Raw genomic sequence first — 26370 nt, 5'->3', positions numbered from 1 at the left:
CGTGTAGGGTTCTTTAAAAGAGAGGATCTTTGCCTCAAATTCTAAGTAACAAAACCTCAGAGAGACCAGTTCCCCTTTTTCACTCAATACTCACAAAAACTCTCCTCCCCACAAATCTATTCATATTCATGTACTTTGAAGGGAAGAAAAAAATAGCAAAATTTGCTTTGGAATGTTTTTTATGCACACAAATAACACTTCCCCTTTGCTGTTCTTGGAATATAGTACCCCTATTGAAACTAGTTCTCCTGCTAAGAGACTGTGGTTGTATCTGTTCCTTTAAGACCTAGAGCTTGTTCAGGAAATTTAAAATCATCTCAAGATAAAATTTAGCAACATCAAATTTTTAACACTATAATTAAACACAAAATTACTACAAGTATTTGAATTAAAGAAACTGTCACAGAAAATTGAAAATAAATTACTCTTCAAATTGAACTTATTTTTTGTGCATCTAAATTGGTTTTGAAGTTTCTAACTTGTATATATGGAGTGACTCTCAAATTAAAATATAAATCTGAAAGAAACAAAGCAAAGTCATTTGGCTTTGACTTAATTCTGACCATATAAAAATTGAGACTGGACCCTCTCATAGCTGTTATGTTTGTGAGGAAATTAGCCCTTGCTTTGTCATAGCTCAATACAATATTCATACAGCATGATTTATTTTAATAGAAATAGTATTATTTATTCATTAAAACTACATAGAATAATACCAAAACTTAAAAAAAAAAACCAAACCCCAAAAACCTAAAAGGGTATTTTAAACAATTGCTTTTACGTGAATATGGTCTTTTTTGCAAACCTAAACGATACATGGAATTCAGCTCTTGGAGTCAGAGAATATCAGTGAGATCAGAGAACACATATTTATAAAGTGCCTGAACATATGGTGCTAAACTCATTCTCAAACACAATATGAAGTCCTGCAGCCTGTTGTCTTGGGGCTTGCAGTCCTGTCCAGAATGGTGTCTAATTGCTCTTACACACAGAGAACCCATTTTGGCCTAACTTAACTCTCCAACCCAATATTTTGTAGCTTCAGCCCACCAAACCTAAGTTGTCTTCTGTGAAAGGCTTCTCCATGGACATCCCGAGAGCACAAAAGGAGCAGAAACATTACTCATATTAGCCCAAACAGGTAAGTTACAGCCAGCCAGGATAAGCATGTGCCCTTCTCTTCAGCCAGACCCTGGCCATGTTTCTACAAATAGTCAGTAGATCCCCAAAACTTACACTCGATTTCTGCCCAAAAAATGCAGAAAAAATACATCAAACAGATGAATTTATTCATTAGCAAATACAGTATTCAAATTAAGGGACAGAGAACTGACAAGCTTCAAGTAACATGCTTTTGTAATGGTTGTTTAAAGCAATACAAAGCCAAGACTTTAAAAGTAACTTACTTTCCTAAAGTTCAGCTTCTATATCCATAAAACACATTGAATAAAGAGCACAATTCTGTACAAGTCCTGTGCATTGTTACAGAAATAAATTCAACATTTAAAATCAGGTAAATTGCAATTGCAGAATTATTCACATCAAACACCAACATACCTGTTGTTCCTTGCAACTGAACCCAGCAGACCACAAGTCCTAACTCTGCCAAACCTTTATATCAGCTCTGACCCACCAGGGCTGCCTCAGCAATGACCCCACAGATCCTCCCACCGCAGGTGCCAGCTGTGATGGAGATTGCTCTGCTGGAGGACACTGATTGGGATCAACTGGGAATTTCAACCAGGCCACCCAACTGCCATCAGGTGCCTCCATCAGGCCTCAGTCAGCACAAGCCACCCCAACTACACACAAAGGGTTGCACATCTCATTTAGTGCCACCCTCTTACCTGAAAGGGAACCCCAAAGCCACAGACCTTTCCTCCCTGTGCACATGAATTCCTTCCTGCTCCAGAGACAATCTCAACCCTTATTAAGTTGTAGCACAGACTTTACTGTATCAGCTACATTATGTGCATTATAGAAGCAGTTTTACTATTGCATCTTGAATTCTTACAGTGTTATTGGTACCACAACTACATTCCCTAATTCTGATAAAAAACATTGCTGGGGTGTTGCAATTTTACCTATCAACAAAAAGCTAAAACATCAAATCTTGGAACTGTCTTCACTGGAATAACAGTTAGGAGCAAAATTAAATGCAAGGACTCACCAGTAATCTCCCGACAGGGCAACTTCAGGATCCCACAGATAAACTAAACAGCAGAAAAACGAAAGCCAGCCTAACTAAACCCAGCAGCTAGACTACAACTAACAAATAGTAAAATATCTGTAGCATTGTTTCATCCTCCATTTACCATGAGACTGGTGGAAGCCCAAACACTTGGTGAATGCAGTCCTGGGCTCTCTGAACACAAAACACCTGCAGTGCTGCAGAGAAGGTAGCAGGAACATTTTTCTCAAGAATTTAGTGGTGCGTTTCAAGCTAAACTACATTGTAATTTCATCACTGTATCTAATTTTATCATTTCTACAATAAAATAATACTACAAGAAGGGCAATGGCAGGACTGGATAATCACTTACAGCTGATACACACCACTGATCCTCAAAGAAATTATATTGACACAAAGCTAAGGTGTGCTTTCATGTGCTCGTCGCTCTTATTTCAATATTTCAGAATCTATTGATGAAAAGTCAGCATGATTTTCAAGACTGAAATAATATGGAAAGAAACACATTTGAAACAAGCAAACTTTTAACAATCTTATTTACCTAAATCTTGCCAAAGTAATTCAATTGCCGTAAAATACTTAGTCAAGGAGCTAGACAGCCTTGCTGCATAATTCATCAGTCATTTTAATCCTGTTGATGAATATCAGGTTCTCTACAGAAATGCTTTTAAGCAATGCTTAAGAAAAATCATTGTTAGTTAGGGAATTATGAGATGTATTACTAACAGATAAAACAATACAGCAAAACCCACCCTATGGCCTCTGTAATGGCAAATGATATTCATAGAAAGAAAACTTATACCCCTGGAGTCATAGACAAACTGCAAATGTTAATACTTTACACAGAAATCTGAGTTAATAGGTTCTCCCCAGCCTTTACCTTCACTGAAAAATACTAGACACGATGAAGTATGTGCTCAGTCCTGAGGTTGTTCTAGATCTCAGTTACGTGCAAGCTGAAAGCAAAAATTTGATCAACAAAATGGAGTTGTACGCAGTCCTAATTATTGGAGAAAATTTTAGTTTTTTACTGTTTTTACTTTTTCATATTACCCACCCCTAAATGATTTTATATATCAATAAAGGTAAATTAAATACTTGACTAAGACTGTGAACTAAATAACAAAGCCTACAAAACACCAGAACTAAGTTTGTCTGTGTAATGAGAATTTAAACATCCTGACTCTTATTCCATACAAGTTTCCCATACTTAGCTTGACCTTCCCTCAGTCAATTGAGAATATGCATAGGCAAAACAACACTGGAATGGCTGAATCACAAAACAAGAAATCTTTGTTCTTTGTTTTCATTCATTCTTTTTTGTTCTCCAGCATTTATCCCTGCTCCTTCTACCTTCTGCAAAGCTTCGGTGCCAGCAGGAGGGAGCCAAAGGGAGAACGGGCTCCTCTGTGCCCCAGTGCCCTGCTCCCACTGGCCCCAAATCCCTGGCACCAACCCCTGTGCAGGCCAGAGAAACTGGAGTCCAATCCTGGGGACAGCCTGGATACAGCTCTGCCAGTGCTGGGGAATTGTGAGCCAGGGGCAGAGCAATCAGCTCTTCCTGCAGGACCTGCACACACAGCCCCATCTGTACTGGCATGGGAGAGATGCTCACAAGAGGCAAAATCATGAGGTTTCAACCATTAACTTCTGAGAGTTATTCAACAGTTGTTGGTTAAACTTGAGCAGGTATTCAGACTGATTTTAAAGGGCCAAAGTCATGTTCATGAAAAAAGTCCCATCTTCCTCTGGCCACTCATTAAAGACTGCTAGAATCTCTTGAGAATACTACCTGTCATGCATTTTGAAAAGAAAGTACAGGGAAATGGCATAAACTCAATAATTTAATTCCAAAGAGTTTATATGTATCAATTTAACCTTGAGGATAGATCTCACCTTTCTGGACACTACCTAAAAATGTGTTGCAAATCCCTCACTATTTGAGTGGTGTGAAAAACAGGCAGCTGCACTACTGCAGCTCACCTCTGGCCAGCTGTGGGTCTCACGGGCTGATGCCTCTCTCTTGCCAATGCTTATCACACCTCACTTATGTCCAAATGTGGATTCAGTGAGGAGCTATCACCTCATAAGGTGTGCCAGTGCTTAGTCACACAACATTTTAGTTGTGCTATCACTACCATGAGTTAATGCTGGTTTCCACATCTTATTAATCAAACTAAACCCAGCTTTATTTGAGTTATGTCCCATGTAATTTTAATTTATGTGCCAGTAACTGTCCACATCATATGCCTGGAGAAAAACAGTAGTTTAAATTAAGGAATTTCTGGGTTTCAGAAGAAAAAAAATTCAAGTGCTCAAGTCCTCAACCTTACACATAATTTTTATGTAGCTTTATTGTTAAATAATGACTATGTGACTTTCTCAAAGTAAGTTTACAAACACAGGTTTCCTACTGGCAGTGAGGAAGTGCAATGCAGGGAATAATGGGCTTCTGTGGGGAATGAACATTTTAATTTATTATTGTCCTTATCTGTTGTTATTGTAAATGTAGTATTTGCCAATATAATTTAAATAACTGAGAGACACCATCTGAAAAATGAAAATTACAGATATATTTAACACAATGAATTTACTGATCCCAAGTAATCAAATGTGTGATTGGTTTAGTGCCACCCCCACATAAAAAGCTGATATGTACTCTGCAAACTTTCTTCACTGGAGGTTTAAAAAATTAAGTAGCACAAACATATTTTAGCAAGGTTTCCACACTTGCTACAACACAGACAGTTGTAGTGGGGACTGGAGAGGGATGAGGTCAGTGAGAGGAAGGAAAATGTGATTACCTAATTCCCATTATGATGCCAACTCTGACCTTTAGATTCCGTTTCAAATCCAGCTATCGTGTTACCAAAATAATATACTACAGGGTGGATACTGTTTTGCTCATATGATATGTAGATTCCTAATAGGAATTTTATCCTTACAACTAAATTGCAGTTATGCCAATGATGATATATTTTTATGTGCATGTGGCACAGTATTTCAGTACAGGCTACAGCATTTTTTTTCCCCTTGACATAGAAAGAGACTGGAGAAAAGAAATAATCAAAAATTCAAGCTGAACACCATGTCAGTGCTTGCAGCTTGAGTTGGTTTTGCACAGCAAATTCCAAATGGTCATCTTCCATTAATAGATTCTTACTAGTGAAAAAGTGTCAAAATCTTAAAACAATTCTTGAAGAGGGTATAAATGACACTCAGTCAAACAATACAGGAGCAAGATACACAGACCAAAATTTGATTTGATATTAATACTTAAGAAGCAGAAAAAACATTCCAACTGGCAGCTGTGTGAGGCAAGCCACGCTAGCTTCATCGGAAATGGGAATTCTGAAAAAACAAAATGAGAGTTTCTTTCCAAAAGTAAGCTGTGAAATAGTGATTCCTGCAGCATGCTACTAAAAGCTGGGCCTTTCAACCCTTGGTTGTGATCACGAGAAGAAAAAAAGTGAGATGAGATACAAACTGACATTAATTGCTTGTGGAAGTCACTTTTTTAAGTTGCCTATTTTACTGTGAAACTGGAGCGACACAAGGAGCTGAGGAGAGGACAAAATAAACCATGTATAACTTGCTTAAAATTTGGTTTTAAGTGACTCTTTACAGAGGAATTACAAAAATATCCTTTATAAGGTAAAGGAGATAAAGTAACAGGTGAGTCCACTTGAGCCCAGCTGAAGGCAACCAAGAGAGGGTCACCTGGCCACACCTCAGGGGTAGCAGCACTAAAATTCACTCAGTGGTGATCACATCATGGAGGCTTCTGCTGTGAACAGCTGCTGTTTGTTATTGATACTTGCATTCAGAGACACTGGAGAGAAAAAGATCTGTTTGTCAATGACAGCTTCTGATAATGCTGCAAGGAAATCATAAGAAAAAATGGCAGTTATCTCCAGGTACAGATGATCTCATAAATGTGATATCCTTTCATTAAATATGTAATCTTACTCTTTGCTTTCATCTTCAAGCAATACAAGGTTTCAAAACACTAGAAAATACACTCAAAGATAACTTATTCTTCCACTGAAATGTGGGCCCCTTGCATTCTCAAAAATTAACCCAATGATTAGTCATAATGCTCTGAAATGGTGAAAAAAAGCAAACAACAAACATCCTATTTCAAACAAATAGTTGTGAAGAAAATATTTTAATTATTCAGGCAGGACCTTGACTGGATTTACTGGGGCTATTTACCTCCAAGAAAACATTCTAAGCCAGAACTGATTAAAAAGTGGGAGAATTCTTCACAAGCCAATACCCACACACTCACTATGTCATCTAAGTGTCCCACTTACTGAATTCCTGAAAGAATTCCTCATGTCAATGAATGTAAAGAGCAAAATGTTTTGTAAAGCAAGGTAACTGACTCTTAAACACAAAAGTTACAGAAGCATTAGAAATTTGGAGGTTATTTTCAGATTTTGTTTAGATGAATAGAATTTCAGAGCAAATTCCCTTGATACCTATAGATCAGAGAAGTGGATATACTAAAAACAGTAATCCAGTTGATAAAGGAAATATTAATCATTAATTGCACGTGGCATGCAGGATTTGTGGCAGAAGCCTGCTACTTTGTTGAGTCTATTTCAAGAAAATACATCCTCAGAAATCTCAGACTGAAACACAAAACAACCTCAATCTTTCTCTTTCTCCAAACAGGTGTGAAATGCAGCTCAGCTGAAAACGGTCCAGTTCTGACTTGCAAGTGAATTAAGCTTCATAGAATGATAAATAAAACGTTCAGTAATGTGCTTTTGGTGTGACTGAATAAGGCATCTGGATAAAATTGAGAACTATAGGAGAACATTAAATCAATTTAAAAACATGCATGAACTTCAGAATGATGCTGTCATCACGTTATTTATATTCTAGACATACCAAAGAGCTATTATATTTCAGGTCTTTCATGGCAAAACAAAAGCTTTACACAAGTAATATTAAGTATTTAGATGCTTTCACGCAGGATTTATTAGTTCATATTTTGCCCTGTCTCTATATTTCTCTCAATTTCAACTGTATTTTTTGTCGTTTCAGCTCTATACTGTTTGGTACATTTGTTTTGTTATCTATTATCTGATAAACAATCTGAATTCACACAGAGCTAGATATGGCTGAGAGAACTTAGCCTCCCTAGATCATCAAACTAAACAAAAGCAGGAGCCAAAGAAACATAGTAGAAAAAACCCTCAGTTTTGTACTATTTAGACAAAAATATCTTTAAACACCTTTAATGTTTATCTGAATTAACTATGTTATAGAACACAATTAGCTGATACAACAGCCAACAGTAGAGGAAGTTATTTCCCACAGTAAGACATAAATTGTCTTTTGAAAGATTTTTTTCAGTACTCTTTCTTTATGAATACATATAAACCTTCACCATAAAAATAAATGTGTAAAAGAACATATTTCCTCATGTTTCAGACAAATTTTATAAATTAAATGGTCACCAAAAAAAAAAGCCAAAAAAAACCCTACATTTTTCTATAAGCACCAAAATTTGTTCTTTCATCTCACTTTTAAAACACAGGCTTCCCCGAGCTTATCTCCTCGAGCAGGGCAATGCTGCTCTTTCTGGATTTCCTATGATTGGGATTTTTACAGCATTAGCCCAAAAAAGCTGCTGTTAGACTCCACTGCATCTAACAAGGCAGAAACACTTCTCATACTTATTCAGCCTGAAATTTTCCACTTGTTCCTATCTTTTGCTCTCTTGTTTAGCCAACTATTCTGAGTACAGCCATCAAACCTTTTGCATAGTAACCTTTTTTAATTTGCTTCCGAGCAGCTAAACATACCAAGCCATCAAAATGTCAGAGAATCAACAGCTCCAGCTCAAATCTTTCTCCTTTTGTGATGATCTCTGTACTAATTTAACAAACTTTTACCATGTAACAACATTTTTTAATGTAGTATAAACCTACAGTTAAGTATGATTTCATGTTCTATTTAAGCAAAACAAACAAACAAAGCCTGTCATCAACTAAACCTCTACCTGCAAAGTGGCTCTGATTTAAAGCATATTCGTAGGTAAACAAATACAAATTATATTGTAAGATTTGCATAACCAAAACTGATTCAACATACAGAACAAATCAAATGATTCAGCCATGGCTGTTTGTGTGGTATCAGGGATTTTCTGGCACTAAGGAACAGGGGAATGGGGTTTGCTGGTGGCTGCCCCACACCTCTTGTCAGGACTTCAAATGATGCTCAGGCATTTCACAAGTTGTTGTTCTGTTCATGTGAAGAGAGCTTTTGATGACCAAGAATGGAGCAGTAAGTACAGAGGGAATAACACAACCCCAAAGCAGTCCAGGAAAACTGGACTGTTTTCCTTGAATCAGATTTCACAGAACTCCTCAAACAGAGCTCTTAATTGTCTGACCCAAAAGAACTTAGTGAATTCCTCTCTTTGAGAAGTGGGAAATGAGGTGCTCAAAATGTTCCAGTGAGCCACAACACAGAACTGAATTAACTCATATTCCAAAGTGTGATGATAGGGTAGATGAAAAAGCATAAAACCAGCAAAGATTATACACCACCATCTTGTAATAGGTGTAAAAATGCACATATATTGATTCAGTAGATGATTATTCAAGCATACAGTAATTAATATTTATTGTTATAGAAGCAACAGAGAGAAAAGACAAAATCTGAAGTTATTTTAAACTTATCCTATCAAATCCTTTCAGGACATAGCAAAGATTTTATCTTCAGTCTGTTGGTTCAAATCCTCTCATAGTGAACTATGTTTCAGGAGTCCCTTCCCTTTGAAACAGAAGGTAAGTTTCCAAATCCTTATTACCCATTAATTACACCTTATGTATTTTCATACCTAGGCAGCCATAGGAAAATTACCTTACTAGTTTTTACAATAAATGCAAAATTCTGTACTTGAGAAACCACCCACATGTAAAGGCGCTAACACAAATGCTGACAATCAGTCTGACATCCAATCTGTTTCCAACCTACAGCCACAGAAATAGAGCACTGCACACTCCAAAAAAAGACCACTAACGTTTTTCCCAGTTTAAAGTACATTAAAACTTCTTTTATTACTCAGAAGCTTTACCCCTGCTTGGTTCATCCTTTCTCCAGCTCATTCACATATACAATTAAAAGATAACCACCTAAAGTTTTTGTACTGGGGTTTCAAAGGGATCATAAGGCAGCAGACTGTCACTGAAATTCAAGGCATTGAGATCTTAATAATTTTCTTTAATAGCCATAGCTGTAATTTGAGTACATCAACGACAGCAATTGAGCCATATGAATTATGTGTTGATTTCCAAATAATCAATAATAAAATATTGTATCTCTCAGGTAAGAGAGAAATGAAAAGCAAAGGAAAGACAAAACATTTAAACAACATGAATACTATAAAGCACCAATATCTATTAGAATTCAAAATATCTTTGTGATATAGCATATAAAAAGGGGCTTAATGAAACAGTAATAAGGTGTTTGAATAATTTGTCCTATGACTGCAAATCACAAAATACCAGGAAGATTTATTACTCACAGAATACAGGGGCATTCTGGGAGTGATAAATTCCCAAGGGGTTGGGAGAAGAAAAAAACCTTAAAATTAGACTTTATCCATTATTCAAAGCAATACAAAACCAAAAACTAGTAATACTGAAAATGCACTCAGAGTGATGCAGTCTGGCAAGGAAAAGGATCAAAACATCACCCAGGGAGGAGGCTGGGGAACAACGGGCAGGAAGGAGTTTTAGGGAAAAGGACATGGAAGAGCAGGAGGACAAGTGAGCACAGGATAACGACGTGCCCTGGCAGCAAACCACATGTGCAGCACTAGGATGTGTCCGGAAGGCCCTGGGGAGCAGATCCCAAGGGATGTGATCCTTCGCCTCTAATCCAGCAGTGGTGGGGCCACACGTGGGGTTCTGTGCTCCCCAGTAGGAGGGAGATGCACAGGGTGCAGCCAGTCCAGCACAGGACCAGGAGGATGGATCAGGGAATGGGGGATTGGACATACAGGAGAGGCTGAGACAGCTGGGGCTGTTTAACCAGAGAAAGAAAAGGCTCGAGGGATCTCACAAATGTACATAAACTGCTGAAGGGAGAGAGGAAAGAAAATGGAGCCAGACACTTCTCAGTGCTGGCCAGGCAAATTAGAAGAGGCAATGCCACAGACTGACCAACACTACATCCTATTTAGATATCAGAGAACCTCTCTCCTGGGAGTGGAACCTGTCAAACATTGGAGCAGTGTTTCCATACTGGTTGTGAGTTTGTGGAGATACCCAAACCTGGTCCCTAGGTACCTTCTTCTACAGCTGATCCTGCTTTGTGCAGTGGATGGATTCAGCAATCTCCAGAGGGCCCCTCCAGCCTGGGTCATTCTGTGATCCCACAATATCAAAACTCTGAGTCTTTTACTGAGTGTTGGGATAATCAGCCATTTACCTTTCATCCACTACCAAACAAATGTCAAATTATTCAAGCCTCTGTGGTATATTGCCTTTAAATCTTTAAAAATTCAGTTACAGCTCCTCCCTCTGATAATCAGAACCTTCAACTGCCTATGTTACACATTAATTAAAAAAATATACGAAAGAATCAAGAAAAAAGGAAAAAATGTTTTGAGTTTATGTGGCAAGGTATAGGGAGTGAAGTCTGTGAAGCACCGAAGTGTAAAAAGGTGAAGTGAAAAAATTTAGACCATCTATGAGAAGGAGGAGGAGAATGAAGAAAGAAAGAATGAACTCAGAGGTAATACTGCCAAGGTAAAATATTTCAGTCATGACACGCTTGGAATTTCAAAACCAAATTATAAAGACTTTATTCTAGCATAAGGCACCTAAAGATTTAACTCTGAAATAACGATAGAGATCTATGCATGTGGATCTCTTATGACATAAAAACCCTAAGTTGCACAATGCCAATTCTATCCTCCTGTCAAAATATTTACAGTTTATTAAAAATTTTAAAACGCTGTTGCTGCTAAAAAGTAAACAATATTTATGATTAAATATTGTTATTTCTTGTTCTCAGCAATGATTACTGAACCTAAAGAAATAGACCTGAACGTTTTAATAAGAACTCAGAGAGCAATAATCCTTTTTTGTCCAGACCAACTCTAGACACAACTTTGCTCTTACCCATAATTCCTCATGCTCTGACAGTGGTATCTTTCTAACAGCTTTAGCATGTACTGAATGCATGACAAACATAGGATACTGAAACTTAAAGATGGAAAAATCCTTTAGTTCCAAGACAGATGATCGCTTCTGAAGTCTTTTCAACGTCCTCCTACCCACTGTGTTTCATTTCAGAATGCAGCACTATCACACAAAAAAGAAGCCTTGCTCTGTCCATGGGGTAGCAGAGTGAACGTGTGTTCCTCAAAACCCTTTACTGTCTGCCCCAAATTGGGCCTTTCCAGCCATGTTTGACAGCTGAATCATAAACACAGTATCCTGTGAGGTTTTTATAAGCTTTGGAAAGTCATGTTTTAAGTCTACAGCTCACCTCTCTCTAATCAATATATATTTAAAGAATTAATTAGCAGTTTTATTTCATATTTACTACTGTGCTACTTTTGCTTAAAAACAAAAAAAAGATTTTGTTCACAAGATCTCTGCTTCACACAGATTTTTCCATATTACTGAAAATTCACTCTTGAAAACAGAAGAAGTGGAAGCCATCGAGTGTCAGTGTTCATCCCCCTACCCCATCCATACACATGCAGCTATTTGCATAGGATAAAACACCTTTGATGCATGGACAGCTAATTACTGGCTAACCATAAAGACTCCCAGTTCCTAGGTTCTGTGTGCAATTTCCAGTGGCCCCACCATTACTGGAGGCCACTCAAATTATTGCAGACCCTCTTTTTAATGCTTTTGATTGGTTAGGCCCACTGTGAGAAGCCTGAGTACTGGCAGCATGGCTAGAAATTATTCCTACTAAAATAAGAATTCTAAATTAAAAAATAAAAAATAAGCAATTAATCAATATTTGGATGTATATATAGATATATTATCCTGGTGTAACAGAATGATAGCAATACTCACATGAAATAATTTGGTTTAAATCCTAAAAATTAAACTTGCCAAATGCTTTGAACCTGCCTATGTGCAATGTCATTGCAAAGAGAACACATCAAGAATTTGGCTACTGAGCAGATGTGACTTGGGAAAAGTGAGAGAAATTATTGAAGTTGCACTATTAAAAACACTAAAATAAGCACTTTGTGGTGTATGGAAAGCAAACACTTATTTTCACAGTTCTGTCCTGTGTTGTTCTGGTTTTACTTTGCTCTGGTTTCTTTTGCCTCCTTCCTTGGTCTCTCCCTTTTTCTGGTCCAACCAACCTGCCCAAATGCACACATATGCACATTTCCATATAAACATGCATACATACACACATGCACATATATAAATATATAAAATATTTATGTGTGTATGGAAATGCCCACGTTCTTTCTACACTCATTACCAACTTTTCCCATGCAAGTCGGCCAAGGCTTGCTATGAAGAGAGGCAAAGGGAAGAGAGAGAAGCACTTTCTCTACAGCCCCCAAAACAATGCTGCTTGCCCAGCTTTTTCTCCCTTTGTGGCTGACAGGCTGAAGGCACAGATGCCAAGCCAAGGAAGTGATTTTCCAGTGATGGCATCTGGCTCCTTGGCACCCTCCACTGATATTTGTGTTGGCTCCTTTGCCGTTGCCCCTGGGTCTGTTAATGGGTTAAGTTGGTGATAGGATGTTGTCTGATCCTTTCTTTTAACTCACCTTTGATTCTAGTCAATTCCTGTCAGAATAAAGCTGCTCTTCATCCTCCTGAAATCTTTGTGCTTTAGCTGGCATATGTAATGATGTCATTTTGGATGGTCCTGTTGTGCTAATGGATGTTTTGGATAGGGCAAGCCACTTCTTTGTATATTTTACACTTGAAAAATTATGTCTTCCAAAACTTATTAACACAAATAGTTTATTCAAGGACACTGTTTTTTATTGTGATCCTAAAAAAGAATAAGAAAGGGCTAAAACTGTGAAAGTACCATTACCATGATAAAAAGCAAGCATTATCAAAATCTGATTATATTTCATTATAATTCCTTGTGTTCAAAAAAACCACCAAAAATCATAGTATCCTTCTCTATATGTTGCAGGAAATGGTGATGCAAATTTTATAGTTTAAAGTAAGAAGTCAGTGAGCTGCTTGAACACATCACAAAAGGTAACTCCAATGGGCTTATCCCACAACAACATGGTTTCTAGTCTAGAAATATCAGTCTATATGACAGTAATTACTAAAACAGATGGGCAAGGAGCCAAAAAGAGGCATCACATCAACAGTGGGCTGAATGCAACTGGGAACTGTGGAGCAGAAAGGATCTGTGCCAGATTGTGTGGCAGCTGAGAGTCTCATTGGTGACCATTTGTTGTGCAATCTCAGACACATCTAAAAAATTATGCATTCCCCATTGATTTCATGCTAAAATGGTAGAGGAAAAAAACACCCCTCTGTCTGAACTTGAACACAGTACCTGCTGACAAGCTCCTTCCTTTGAGTACTCAGGATTTTCCTCCTTGCACTTCCATGTTCCTATCTGCCATTCACAAGACTGGCTGCACATTTTAGATCCACATTGTCAGGTGTTACATGAGCGGCAGTCAAAACAACAAGAGAGGTCTGCAGACAGAATTAACCAATAGATTCAAAATACTCCTAAAACTTAGCCCAAAAAAACCCACCATGTATTATATTTTCCCTTCAGGAAATCTATTTAAAAATATTGGCAAGCTATAGGTGAGCAGCACTTTTGTTAAAATAAACAGAAAAAAAAATCTAGACTCAAAAGACCAATGATCTCTAAAATGATTAAAGAAATGCAAAGCAAACCCAGAATTCCTTAACTGTATCCTGTTACCATCTGATTTTTTGTTTTTCTTTTTTTTTCTAAAAAGTAGTTCACATCACACAAAACTTTGATTTAAATAATTCTGCTGACTAGTCAACCCCTGTACCTTTTAGAAAGTACATTTTTCTAATTATTATTGGAATTGGCCATCATTATGAAGAATACTAAAAATCCAGCTGAGCTGATTGAGATCAATATTCATATGAATTGTTCTCTAACAGCAATTAATAGTTTGCAATTGTTAAGACTAGGACAGTAACAATAAAGCATTATCTTCAGTCCAGTCTGATATCTAATGTTATTGAGATTATGAACAACTTTTAATAAAGAAATCTTTTGGATATAATGGCATTGGCACTTCCTTCTGAGTCTCTCACCAGGCTGTTCAGGCAGGCAGCCTTGCAATTAATCTTAGCACTTCATTCATTTTCCAAACATCCTTGCCTATTGACTCCTACAGAAAAGTGCTCATCCACTCACTTGGTTACATTAATTATACAGAGGAGATAAAGCCAAGGAAATCTGTGAGACACCAGAGACTCCATTAGTTTTCTGTGTAAATTCCAAATTTGTTTCATGTAAACAGAAGGACGCACATCACTGACACTGGTGGGTCCCTGATCACATGTGCAAGTTCAGCTGGAATCTCCGCTCCTCTGAGACTGAGACAGCAATCCCTGCACACCCTGCACAAGATCCACCAAGAGGTCTTAGATGGTTTACCTGCCTCTCAGAATTTTAGAGGCAATAAAGAGGCTGTAAAACACTGCAAACTTCCATCAGATTTTCCCACCTGGAGCATTTCTACATGTTAAACTACCTTGGATTAACAACACTAGAAAGAAGCAAACAAGGTATGAAAAGTCAGTGGTGGGGCAAATAAGAAGTAGGGGTGAGGTGGGAAAGGACAAGGCAAAGAGAGAGGAGTAAATTATTTACAGTGTAGAATAGTTTTGATTTACCTGGACTTCTTTACATTGACCTCTGACTGCAACTACATTTCCTCTTGCTTTTTTCCTTCACAACACCTAAAAAGCAGCCCAGAGATGAACTAAATAATTATTGTGCACACTTCTCTTTTGTCTCAGTTCCAACAAAACTTGATACCATTCCAGAGTCCAGATTTTTCTTGAAGAAAGTGATCTTAAATTCTTACAACTTAGCAAACATGTATGATATATTATACACTTTGCCCAAATTAAAAAATGTCCCCTACATGTGCCAATGTACTCCCTGCATGAGGCACAGTATTTATTCTGCATAAATTGAAAGCAAGCTACTTTCTCAAGGTGAGGCAACAGAGGTCTGAGGAAAAGAGCTGTCAGTGTGAGCAGAAAAATCCCACTCTCACTTGAATCACAGCATGCAGACAAATATTTCAATTTTTGTGTGCATGTAAACTTGGCACTGTTTCATAGAATATCAATTGTGTCAATTTAAAAATATGAAATTAGCAATTTGGACATGAATTCAGAGAATAATTTGCATATACATGTATGTATATACATATATACACAAACATATGTGTACCTGCATGAAGGAAAAAATCCCTTGCATCAATCAGTGGCTTGCAGGAAAGTGAAATAGTGAAGATCCTGGTTTGCTGCCTTTAGCCAGTTAAAAGAAATTAAAATAAAATATTGTTAAAAAGCAAGAATTAATCTTCAGCTGACAACATAACGCTCATCAGTACAGTGAATTTTTCATTAGCCTAAGAAGGAAAAAACCATATATGCACATATACAAAAAAAAATATATAAATATATAGCTATAGTATCAATATATAATTCTGTAAATCTACAATTAAGTCTGCTTAAGTTTAGGGGACAAGAAAGTGATAATCAGTCTGTATTTCCTCTAATAACACAAAGTCATTCAAAACAGGAGCTTAAAAGGAGCTAACTGACTATTTCAAGCAACTGCAAAATCAAAGTGACAAAACAAATGGGAACCTCTGCTCTGGCTCCTAAAGGATCTTGGTGCACCCAGTAAAAGAGGGCAGACATCTCTCACACTGGGAAATTAAATTCTTACCTGAGCAAAATCCCAATTTAAGTGAAGCAAAGATTATGTGAGCACTTATTGATTCTGTGTGTTAAGGAAACAATTTCTAATAGAGAATGTTTCTGTTAAGGAACTGAAATGGGAACTACTATATAATATAAACCCCACAGTCCCTGAATATATAGACAAGGGCAGCTTCTGTACTTGAAGTGGGACTTACTCCATGAGAAAATATGTGAGAATGAGCCATTCTGAAAACCATTTTATAGCAAAAATTTGTTAATATCCGTTGTTATAAACTATCTAGTTGATATTTCTATAGCCCAGAGCTTTAGGATAAGCCTTAAAATTACCAAACCTCCTGAATGGAAGCAGACACAAAGCAAGGGAAAAACACAGGCAGCTGTCACTGTCCCAAATCAAGGTGAGCAGAGTGGTTCTGCTGGAAATGTTTTGTTACAGGGTTGTATTGGCAGGGGGAAGGCAGAAATCACAGAGAACCTTCAAAGGTTCATTAAGCAGTTTGGACTTTCCTGTGTCTCCTAGGACAGCTGAAGAGAGGGGAAGGAGGAAGTAGATTCATGTTAAGAACAACATAAACAATAGTGTCTGTTTAGATCATTCACCTTTCCTTAACAAAAATAATTGTTAGATACTAAACAATGTCAAAGTCCCAACTGGAAAGCAAATAATCATGGAAAGAACAATGCAGAAATGCCTTTGCTTGGTTCATTTGGGTTGGTTGGGTTTTTTTAAGTTAGAATGGTCATTTGGTTTTCTTTTTTTCAGTTCTGAAGTCCTCTTGGGTCTGCCCTTGCCTGTTCTCTTTCTGTGAACTTGGATAAATGCTATAGTACTGATTAAGTTCACTAAATCTTAGAAATTATATTAATAGGAATATTCTTTACTTTTTTTAAAATCTATCTGGCTAATTACAACCTGAAAAGCATACATGTTTTTTATTAAAATGTGAAGAAATACTATTCTACTGAAAGCCATTGCTAGTCTGGTTTTGTCCAAAAGCACCATCACACAAAGAAAACCAGGAACAAGCTAATTATTTGCATGCAAACCTCATAAAAAGGCAATAATCTAGATGGAATATCCACTGTTTCATATATAAAAAGTTATTAAAATATTAAAATGTAATTAAAATGAAAATATTTAAATGTAATCACTGGGCACTTATAAGACAGTTCACAAATATATGCAAATTACTGGGGGTTTATTTATTTATAAATAAATATGTTCAAATACACCAATGTAATCTAAAAACATATTAAAACAACACAAAATAATCTCAAGACAATAATTTTATCTATTGGCTCAACACAACTTTTTGTTCATAATACTAATAAAAGGCAGGAGAAATAACCTCTATATTATTCACCTGTAAACAAATATACTTAAATAAGTGCATTATGTTTTCATCCATTTTATTAAACACATATTCCATTCATAACTAAATAAAAATATCTATGTACTTATGTGAACTGTGGGATAAAATGTTTGTACTTCCATTCATTTTACATACTGGAAATGGGTTTAAGTGACTCCCAGAATCAGGGGTTTGAAAGTGAGTGATGCTGCAGTACTTCAGAGCACATGGAAAAAGGTCACAGCGTCACAGGGGCTGACCCCAGTGGAATGAAGTCTATCAACAAACAAGTGTTTGACTGAATCACATTTCATTGAATAATACCTGCAAATGTGACTCCAGCAAAGCTCCAATATCTTGCACATAACCAGAAATGCAAAGAGACATTTTCAAGAGCCAGGGCAAATGCTGTGGATGACTTTCCCTGGCTTTCACCAGGCACTGCCATTAGAGTGCTTTAGCTTCCATTAAGTTGTCACTTCCCTGTGCTGCCAGCTTTTCAAGGGGGACAATTCGTTCTGACAGAGCCATGGCCTGTCACATGCACTCACAGTTCAGTGGGAATGAACAGGAAAAGCCCCAGAGCTGATGGATTTATTAGAGATTGGAGCTGGCACATATATTGCTTATATGTACAGAGCAAGGTAATTAATAAGCTCTAACCTGTCCACCTAAAGCACTTCATATTTAGTTGCAGAAATGTAACTCAAGGCACACAAACATAAAACACATAAAGCTGTTCTTTCATTGGATTTTGAACATTAAATTTGTTTAATTAGCCCTTACTGATTGCAGTGTAACAACCACATCTAGTTCAGACATATTTTTAATATGTAAGAATTGCCACACTGCCCAAGAGAAAAGGCTGATCTAGTCCAAAATCACAGGGGTAAACATTTAGGGAGGAACATAAGAAATGCCCTGTGAGCATGGCCCTTGTCCTCAAATCATAACCTTGCAGCCAGTGACTCCTGAGCTTCCTGAGCCAGAACTTTTTACACAAGCTCTGGATCCATCCTGCTTGATCCCAAATAAATTCTAAGTGCCACAATTCTGCTCCATGTGAAAAAAAGGACTTAGTTATGCTAATATTAAGCATACTGGCTGACAATACCACTGAGTACTAATTCTTATACTGCAAAATATTCCATTTTCTTTGAAGCACTGCTGATTGTATAGGCCTCTCTTTTCACTCATCTGTCATCATTCCAGCTCAAAGGACCCTAATCTGTCACCCAACAGAAGATATTTTGTACTTCTCACCTTCTCTCTTTGTACCTATTGGACATATGGGTGGCCAGAAATATGCTTGCTGTACAAAACATGAATGCAAGAAGAATTTCAACACTAAAGATGTCCACATCATTCCAGTTTTCTATCACAGAAATTATGACCATCAGTCTTTAATGCATTCATTGTACTTTATGTTTTCTTGATAACTGTTAATGAACTATTAATTATATTTTATCCTTGGTCAGATCCAATAAAGGAACTTTGCACAACCTGAAGACAAATTATTTAATTTAATTTGCTGGTTTTGGCTAGGAGAGAGTTAATTTTCTCCATGGTAGGTGGTATGGGGCTGTGGGTTGGATTTGTGCTGCAAACACAAGGAATCTCTAATAAGACAGGGAAGTTTTTGCCACTGCTGAGCAGAGCTGACACAGATCCAAAGCTGCTTCTGCTCCTCACCCCACCAGCCATGGGCTGGGAATGCACAAGGGAGTGGACACAGCCAGGTCAGATGACCTCAGCTGACCCAAGGGATATTCCAGAATATCTCATGCCATGCTCAGCACATAAAGCTGGAGAAGGAGGAAGAGGGGGATGTTTGGAGTGATGCCGTTTGTCTTCCCAAGTCACTGTTCCACATGAGGAGCCCTGCTGTCCTGGGGTGGCTGAACACCTGCCTGCCCATGGGCAGTGGGAATGAATTCCTTGTTTTGCTTTACCTATTGAAGTGTCTTTATCTCAACGGACGGGCTTTGGGGTTTTTTACCAATTCTCCTCCCTCCCAGGGCAGGCAGCAGTGGGGGTGCTCAGTGAGCAGCTCTGTGGTACTTAGTTACTGGCTGGGGTTAAACCACAACCCTTAAGTAATAGTTCATCTCTTTATAATCTTGGAAAAATGAAGCACTGAAGAGAGCAAATGTTTTTCTGAAGCAGAAGTCAATTAGAGAAGATACAATTATACACAGAATCCTCACAAATGCCAAAATGTAGTTTCTTCTTATAAATCCTTACAGAGGATTTTGTCCTTTCTCTCTCTCTCCTACTGCATCTTCGCTGCTGGAACTCAGTCGTTGTCCTTCTGGATTACAGCTCTTCTGGAAGTTGTTCTACTGGGCTGCTGCAGAAGGCACTTGGGCCACAGCAAGGGTGGCAGAAAAAAGCACATGATGTCAGAAGGGAGGAAGGTGGGAGAGAACAGACACTGTTATGCTCGTGGTGGCAAGAGCCAGAGCAGAGCAGAGGCAGAGCCAGCTGGCTGAGAGGGAAGGATGACAGCCATCAGATTAACTGGGAACAGCCAGGCAGTCCCAACACCACCACAACAGAGACTTGGCCCATCAGTAAAGACAGAATAAAGTCCATTAAACATTTTGAAGGGCAAAATCTAGGTTAGGAAAAGGTTAGGCAATATAAAGATGTGTAAGGAGAATACACAAGAAAGACTAGAAGCAGCTGTGTGAGAGGCTAAAGAGAAAAACAAAAGAGATGCAGAGGGGAGGCAGTAAAAAGATAAAAAAAAGAGAAAATATTGATTAAATAACTACTCAGCAATATATGTCTCAACATATAGTAGAAGAGCTACAGACACAATAAACTGTCTCTAGCTGGTTTTGCATATTAATATTCTTGGTTGTACAGTTATTGGATACTTCTGGTTTCACCTTTAACATTCCAAGTGAAGGGACACATAATTCTCTGCTGAGGTGGTAACTCAGAGCAGACATGACCATTACAAAGGTCAATTGTTCAGCAAGTTTAGCATAATCTTTATTGATTTCTAATTATTACTTTTAACTTTGCCATGTTTTGCTTCCTTAATTACAATTCTGACATATTTTAAGATTTATCTAGGAGCCGAGGCTGAGGTGCAGAGGCTCATAGAGAAATCTTGGTGATTTGCTTGCATACAATATGAAAATGATAAGCTGGATCTAGCCTCATGCAACACTTGGGCTGAAATAAAATACTAAGAATTGATTATTGTCAAAATTCAAATCATTTAGAATGAACAAAAAGTGAAGATGACTTATTTTTTTCTTATATAAAGATATTCTGAGCTAGCTGGTGCCACTGAACAGTCAAAATTGCACTCCTGTTATTACATATCGACTTTGATCTAAATGATGCTGCCCTTCTAACTTCCAGTGCACATTAATTCTTTCCACCTATAAATTGCCTTTACAGGTTTGGAGTTTTGTGTTCTTCGAAAACTCAGTCTTATTTAGAAGGCTTTTAGGATAATTCTGCTTGATGAAAGAATCTTTTGAAAAAAAATTGAACCTGAACTGCTCTGAATTTTCTACACGTACATCTCAAGGTAAACAGAATGCTTCACATAAAGCACAGAAAAAATTAACCTGTTATTGTTACTATTAGAACTTCTGGGATAACTGGAAAAAATCAAGGTTGAGTGATATCTCATCTTTCCAGATGGTTGTGCTACTTGGAATCAGCATCAGAGAAAAATTAGTCAAGTTTTCATTAAGAGTAATTATGAAATACAGAAATACTCAGCTGAAAAGATGAGTTCTGACAAACTTGGTCAAGTAGCAAGCTGTAAACTGCTTCTTTTTTTTCCCACATTCGTTCTAAAATGCTTGTTACATTCTTTAACATCCTTCATAGCTGCATTGAAAATACAATTTATTTATTAACAAGCAGTATTTCCATTCTTTGACAGATTCTCCAGCCCCACCTCCCCCCCAAAAAAAACCCCTCAAAACTTTCAACTAAGCTCATCAATTACTCTTAACACTCTAAATAGTTGGCAATGTTTACACAACATCCTTTCAGACTTATTCAGCTCGATCTTGCAGCTCATTAAAAGGATCTCTATTTATTTGCTGTGTGTTAACAGTTCTTCGCTTTGGCACAACACGCAAAAAGGAAGCCAATTTTACTTTTCCCTGTGGTGTTAATTGGTAGAGCGTGCTGCCTGCCTCTTCATTAATTATGTCAACGTGTATGAAACTTTCATTTTCATGGCAAAGTATTAACAAAGCTTTGCAATGAGGCTGACAAAAAGCCAGCAAACTCCAGTTTATAAAAAGTGGGTAATGAAGGCTAGAAGTGACCAGAATATAATATTTATTTCAAAAACCAGCTTTTTCCCCCCCTATCCCTTTCAGAAAACATCTAAAGCAAGCACTTACAGAAGTAAACAAGATCAACTTTGCTGCTGAAAGTAAATAAATCTCCATATAACGCACAGATAATGGATCTGGAAACACTATAACTTCCCAGAGCACAAAGAATGAGAGAAGGACCTTTAGCCCAGCTGAAATGGTTTTGCTCCTAAAACCATTTCCAGATAATTTACTGATCTCATCCCATTAAGTGTATAGAAATCACTCATTGCTTGATAGCTCACTAAACACTGGGGCTTTGTCTAAAGACAAAACTACCACTGGCACAGCAAAAACAGGCACTGTCCATATGAAATTCCTCTGGATGCCTTTAGCCTGTTTCTGTTTACTAACTGCAAGTGTTGGTAAAAGATCAATACTGAGCTTTTCTGACTACTTTTTTTTTTTCCCTAAAAAAACTTTAAACAAAACAAAAAACCTAAACAGAAACAAACAAAATAAACACCAAAACCAACCAACCAACCTACCAACCAACCAACAACAACAAAAAAAAATTCTTGATCAGCTCTCGGTGACTTCAGATAGAGCACGCTGAATTTCACTGCACTGGGGAGACTGCTGGGAGACACAGACTAAAGCAACAAATGAAGTCTGCCATAAGCTACTTCAGTTCTTTCTGGAAATTCTGAAATGCAAAGCATTAAGATAGAGCAGTGGTGTATTGTAGGAGATGTAAAGCACTACAACCTATAATCGAAAAACCTTGAGAAGTTACCATCTCGCATTCATGGAATGACAGCTCCCAGTCTTGGAAATCACACCTAGAGAGGCTTTCATGTCACCACTGAGGTGGTAAATGCTACAGACAAAAGTGCTTATTTCTCACCCCAGGTATCTTCTGACTGATAAAAAGACACGTTTGTCACTGGCTAATAGCTCTATTTGAAGGATTAAAGAAACCCCAAACAAATCCTAACAAAACCAAAAAAAACCACAAAACCCTCACAAACAACTAAATGCACATTCCAATCTATGATCTAAGCCCTTTCATTCTGTACTTCTCTCCCTATGTATTTGGGATGCCCTAAAACTAATTCTTTGCAGTGAGATCAAGAAATAAAGAGAGAAAAAAAATTGGAAAAAAAGTTTCCTACAGTAAGCTTAAACCCTAAAACAACAAACAAAGAAATCTATCTGTACACTGAAAGCATTTATCCTTCAAGTGATTCTAGCCAGGGTGGGAGATGAGAGGGACTCTAGGGAAGCACAGACCTCATGGTCTATTCCCTGTCCGTGGCTTCTGCCCCCGATGGAAGAAGCAAAGCTCTACTCAGCAGACCTCTCATCCAGATGCTGAAGAATTGCGGGGGCCAATTTTTTTGTTTGTTTGTTTCTACTTTCCTCTTCCACTTTACCAATATCTATTATGTTATTTCTCTCAGGCTAGAAGTATACCAGTACACAGACTGCACTTTCCTGTGTATTTACAAGGCTCAGCACTACAGGACGCTCCAAACCCACTTAATACAGACATTTCTGTATCTAGCTCCTTTTGTATGTAAATGTCCTCAGAAATACTACAAACACGAAACAAACCCGATGTTTTCTGGTATGACTGAATTAGTGGAGCCTCACTGATCTAACAGATTAAGTTTTCATCTATTTATTCTTTCTTGCTCTCCATTTTCTCCTCCTTTACATGTTTGACCTCTCCATCTTTCCTTCTCCCTGCAGCACTCTCTGAGCATCGCAAACTCCCTGCTGTCCTTGTCTTCTCACTCAGTTTCTCTTAATTTTTCACTCCCCTTTCATCAAGCTTTAGCTGACTTCTCTCCATACCCATAAGGTCTCTTAAACCTATTCCTGGCTTCAATTCTCCTTCTCCTCCTCCAATTCAACCCCCTCAGGATCCCCCTTCTCTTTTCACTTGGATCCTGCTCAGTGCTACAGATGCTTCACTGCTGGACAGGTCTGTGGTCTCCTGTTCCCAACAAACCTGTCTCTAGGCATTTCTTCCTCCCTTCCTGTCTCTTGCAAAGTTCCTCTCCTCTGTGAGCTCCTAAGTAATTTATAAACACCATGTTTCTTTGCTCTTACTGCCAGAAAATCTGCACTGAAATTTTATGTTTATTCTACTCTAATAACTCCTTGCTCCCAGACAGTTTGGAAAAGCTATGACAAGGCTCTATCATGAAATATTTTCTATGTTATTACTCCTTATCTTCATCAGGAAGTAGCTTTGCAAAGGCACACAGAAATTAACCTTGGACTACAATTGAACAGCCATTCTATAACTGAAACAAGACTAAAAGAAATATTCTGGAGAATTGTTCACCTTACCTGCATTTCTTCTCTGGTAGCTCATTGCCTCAATATAATTTTAGGAACGAGTTTTGAAAATAGGTCCTAAAACAAGGCACTTTTTCCTATTTCTCCCTAGAAGCAGCTGATCTATCAGGAGTGTATTGGACAGTGTTAGCTATTCCTCTTGAGTTTCCTGTGCAGTTCTTATTTGATATTTCTGTATAAAATACTGAATTAAAAACAAGTACTTAGACTTTCTTGGGTAATTGCCTAGGTTGATATTAATTAGAAGCTGCAAAAATTACATGGAAGTTTAAGAACTGCATACCTAATAGAAAGCACATGTGAGGCAAAGAAAGAATCTTTAAAAAACAGATTTATGATCATTTTAGCCAGTATTCATCAAAACTGAAAGCTTACATACCATAGGTAGCTAATTGATATTTTTTTTCTCTTCCATATGTGTTATTTTTTCTCTGTCACACAGATAAAATGTTCTTTGTCAGCAGCTACACTTCCCTGTCAGATTTTATACTTCAGTGACGATGTTTTATGTTCAGCAGCTGGCACATAAGTATTCTCATGCAGCTACTGCATTTCTACACTTTTCAGTTCTACAGGGTTGGGCTTTGTTTCCCTATCTTCTATCCCAACTCAAACCAAACAAAAACAACCTGAAAATAAAAGTAATTCAGTAGAGATTACCTATTCCCACATACCATCAGCATTACCAAACTTTTTTCAGTGACATATATAGTGGCACTAAACATCCACAACTGTATTCTCCAGAGCTCGTAAGACAAAAAAAATCCCTTGATTTCACATATAACAAAACAAAACAAAACAAACAAAAAAAAAAAGCTATCTCTGAATCATGTGCTGTTCAAAATAGAGCATATGCTTTGGGAAAAAAACCCCAAACTCTCAAATTCTCAGAAATGCAGAAGTAGCTCTCCAGAAAGTTGTACCAATGCTTCTTTTCTTTCAGTACCAAAATATTGCAACTTCAGTTTTTCTAGAGCTGGTGCCTGGGTGTTGGCTGTTACATTTTTGCTGCTTCAACTGAAGAAACCTCTGTCAACTCGTTATCTCCCTCAGGAAACGTGTATCACTTGGGAACAATCACCACTTATCAGCTCTGGGCAAGCCGGTCTAATTGCTTTTTTAAAGTCATATGGAGTCTCTACATCTTTCCGTGGTCAGTACATTTCCCAGCCTACTGGTCATTTACATGGAGTTCCTCTGCCTTTGCAGTTCATAAACATTCCTGACCTTCCACGGTGTGAGGGCTGGACACACTGCCCAACAGAAGTCAAGAGATCTGAATAAAACAACTCTAGCTAAGGCAGTTGCTTAAATATCCAAAACCTGCATTATCCCTTCCAGACCCAATTCATGGCTCTAGTGAAATGGTGAAAGCTCCCATTGATGGACTATATTCTTTTCTGCCACATATATGGTTTTCAATTATAATTGTTAATACAGATGATTTGCCTGCAGGCAGTTTGTCAAGCAATCAGTTTGTTATGCCTCAGTCACTTTGATATTTCCCCTTCTGGCCTCTTTCTATCTCCAAGCTTCAGTCTGCTGGGTTATGTTTGTGTCCCAGTCAGGGACACAAAGTGTTGCCCACACTGTTCCAAGTCCATGGGGCAGCAGTGGACACAGACCCTCCACATCCCAGACAGGAATGAAGCAGAGCTGGTGGCATTGTGCAGCTGCAAAGGACTCAGACTTGGTTCATATTGATCCCATCAGGAAGCAGCAGGCTGGAATCAAACCCAGAGCAGAGCTGGAGATCCACCTAGGCTGAGTGAAAGCAAAGCTTGAGTAACAAACATGCAGCCATTCAGGTTCATGCACAACATGCCTAAACAACTTGCCTTCCTACAGGTATAAAAAAGGGTTTAAACAGTGAGATGTACTCTGTTCAATACATGGGAAAGACGAGTGCTACACGGACATTGGCACTACGGAAAGAACATTGCTTCTAGGACATTTGAATTACTGTGCTAGCATTACACAATTTAAATTGCACAGATCACTTCTTCCTCTCTTCTTACATCCACGCCTCTTTTCCTTCCAAATGATGTCTTCAATGGCACATAACTGGGATGCATCTGGCACGCTCTGTTAGGCCCCCACAGGTCTAAAAGCCCACAGCAGTACCCTGCATTTGGACATATGTGCACTAAGTTGCACTGTGCCATAGCCTCTCCTCAACTATGATCATAAAATTTTATTTCCAACTTGGAGGG

General features: G+C 37.9%; 1 protein-coding gene across 21 annotated transcripts in view; it reads right to left on the bottom strand.

Moving 5' to 3' along the window:
• Positions 1 to 26370, bottom strand: part of RBFOX1 (RNA binding protein, fox-1 homolog 1) — a 1116883-nt gene that overhangs the window by 273137 nt on the left and 817376 nt on the right. The window contains exons 1-4 of one of the 21 annotated variants that reach the window (XM_017733913.1): positions 19734 to 20075; positions 15638 to 15714; positions 15070 to 15135; positions 13733 to 13878 (exon numbers count right to left, since the gene is read on the bottom strand). The exons of 19 other annotated variants lie outside the window; for them this stretch is intronic. In XM_017733913.1, the coding sequence (XP_017589402.1) occupies positions 13733 to 13822 (90 nt within the window). In that variant the 5' untranslated portion in view covers positions 13823 to 13878; positions 15070 to 15135; positions 15638 to 15714; positions 19734 to 20075. Of the gene's footprint in view, positions 1 to 12974; positions 12992 to 13732; positions 13879 to 15069; positions 15136 to 15637; positions 15715 to 19733; positions 20076 to 26370 lie in introns of those variants that run through there. One more of the 21 variants, XM_017733917.1, reaches the window with a different exon arrangement.

Source organism: Corvus brachyrhynchos, unplaced genomic scaffold, assembly GCF_000691975.1.
Source record: "Corvus brachyrhynchos isolate BGI_N302 unplaced genomic scaffold, ASM69197v1 scaffold5, whole genome shotgun sequence".
NCBI lineage: Eukaryota > Metazoa > Chordata > Aves > Passeriformes > Corvidae > Corvus > Corvus brachyrhynchos.
This window is presented reverse-complemented; position numbering and strand designations above follow the sequence as displayed.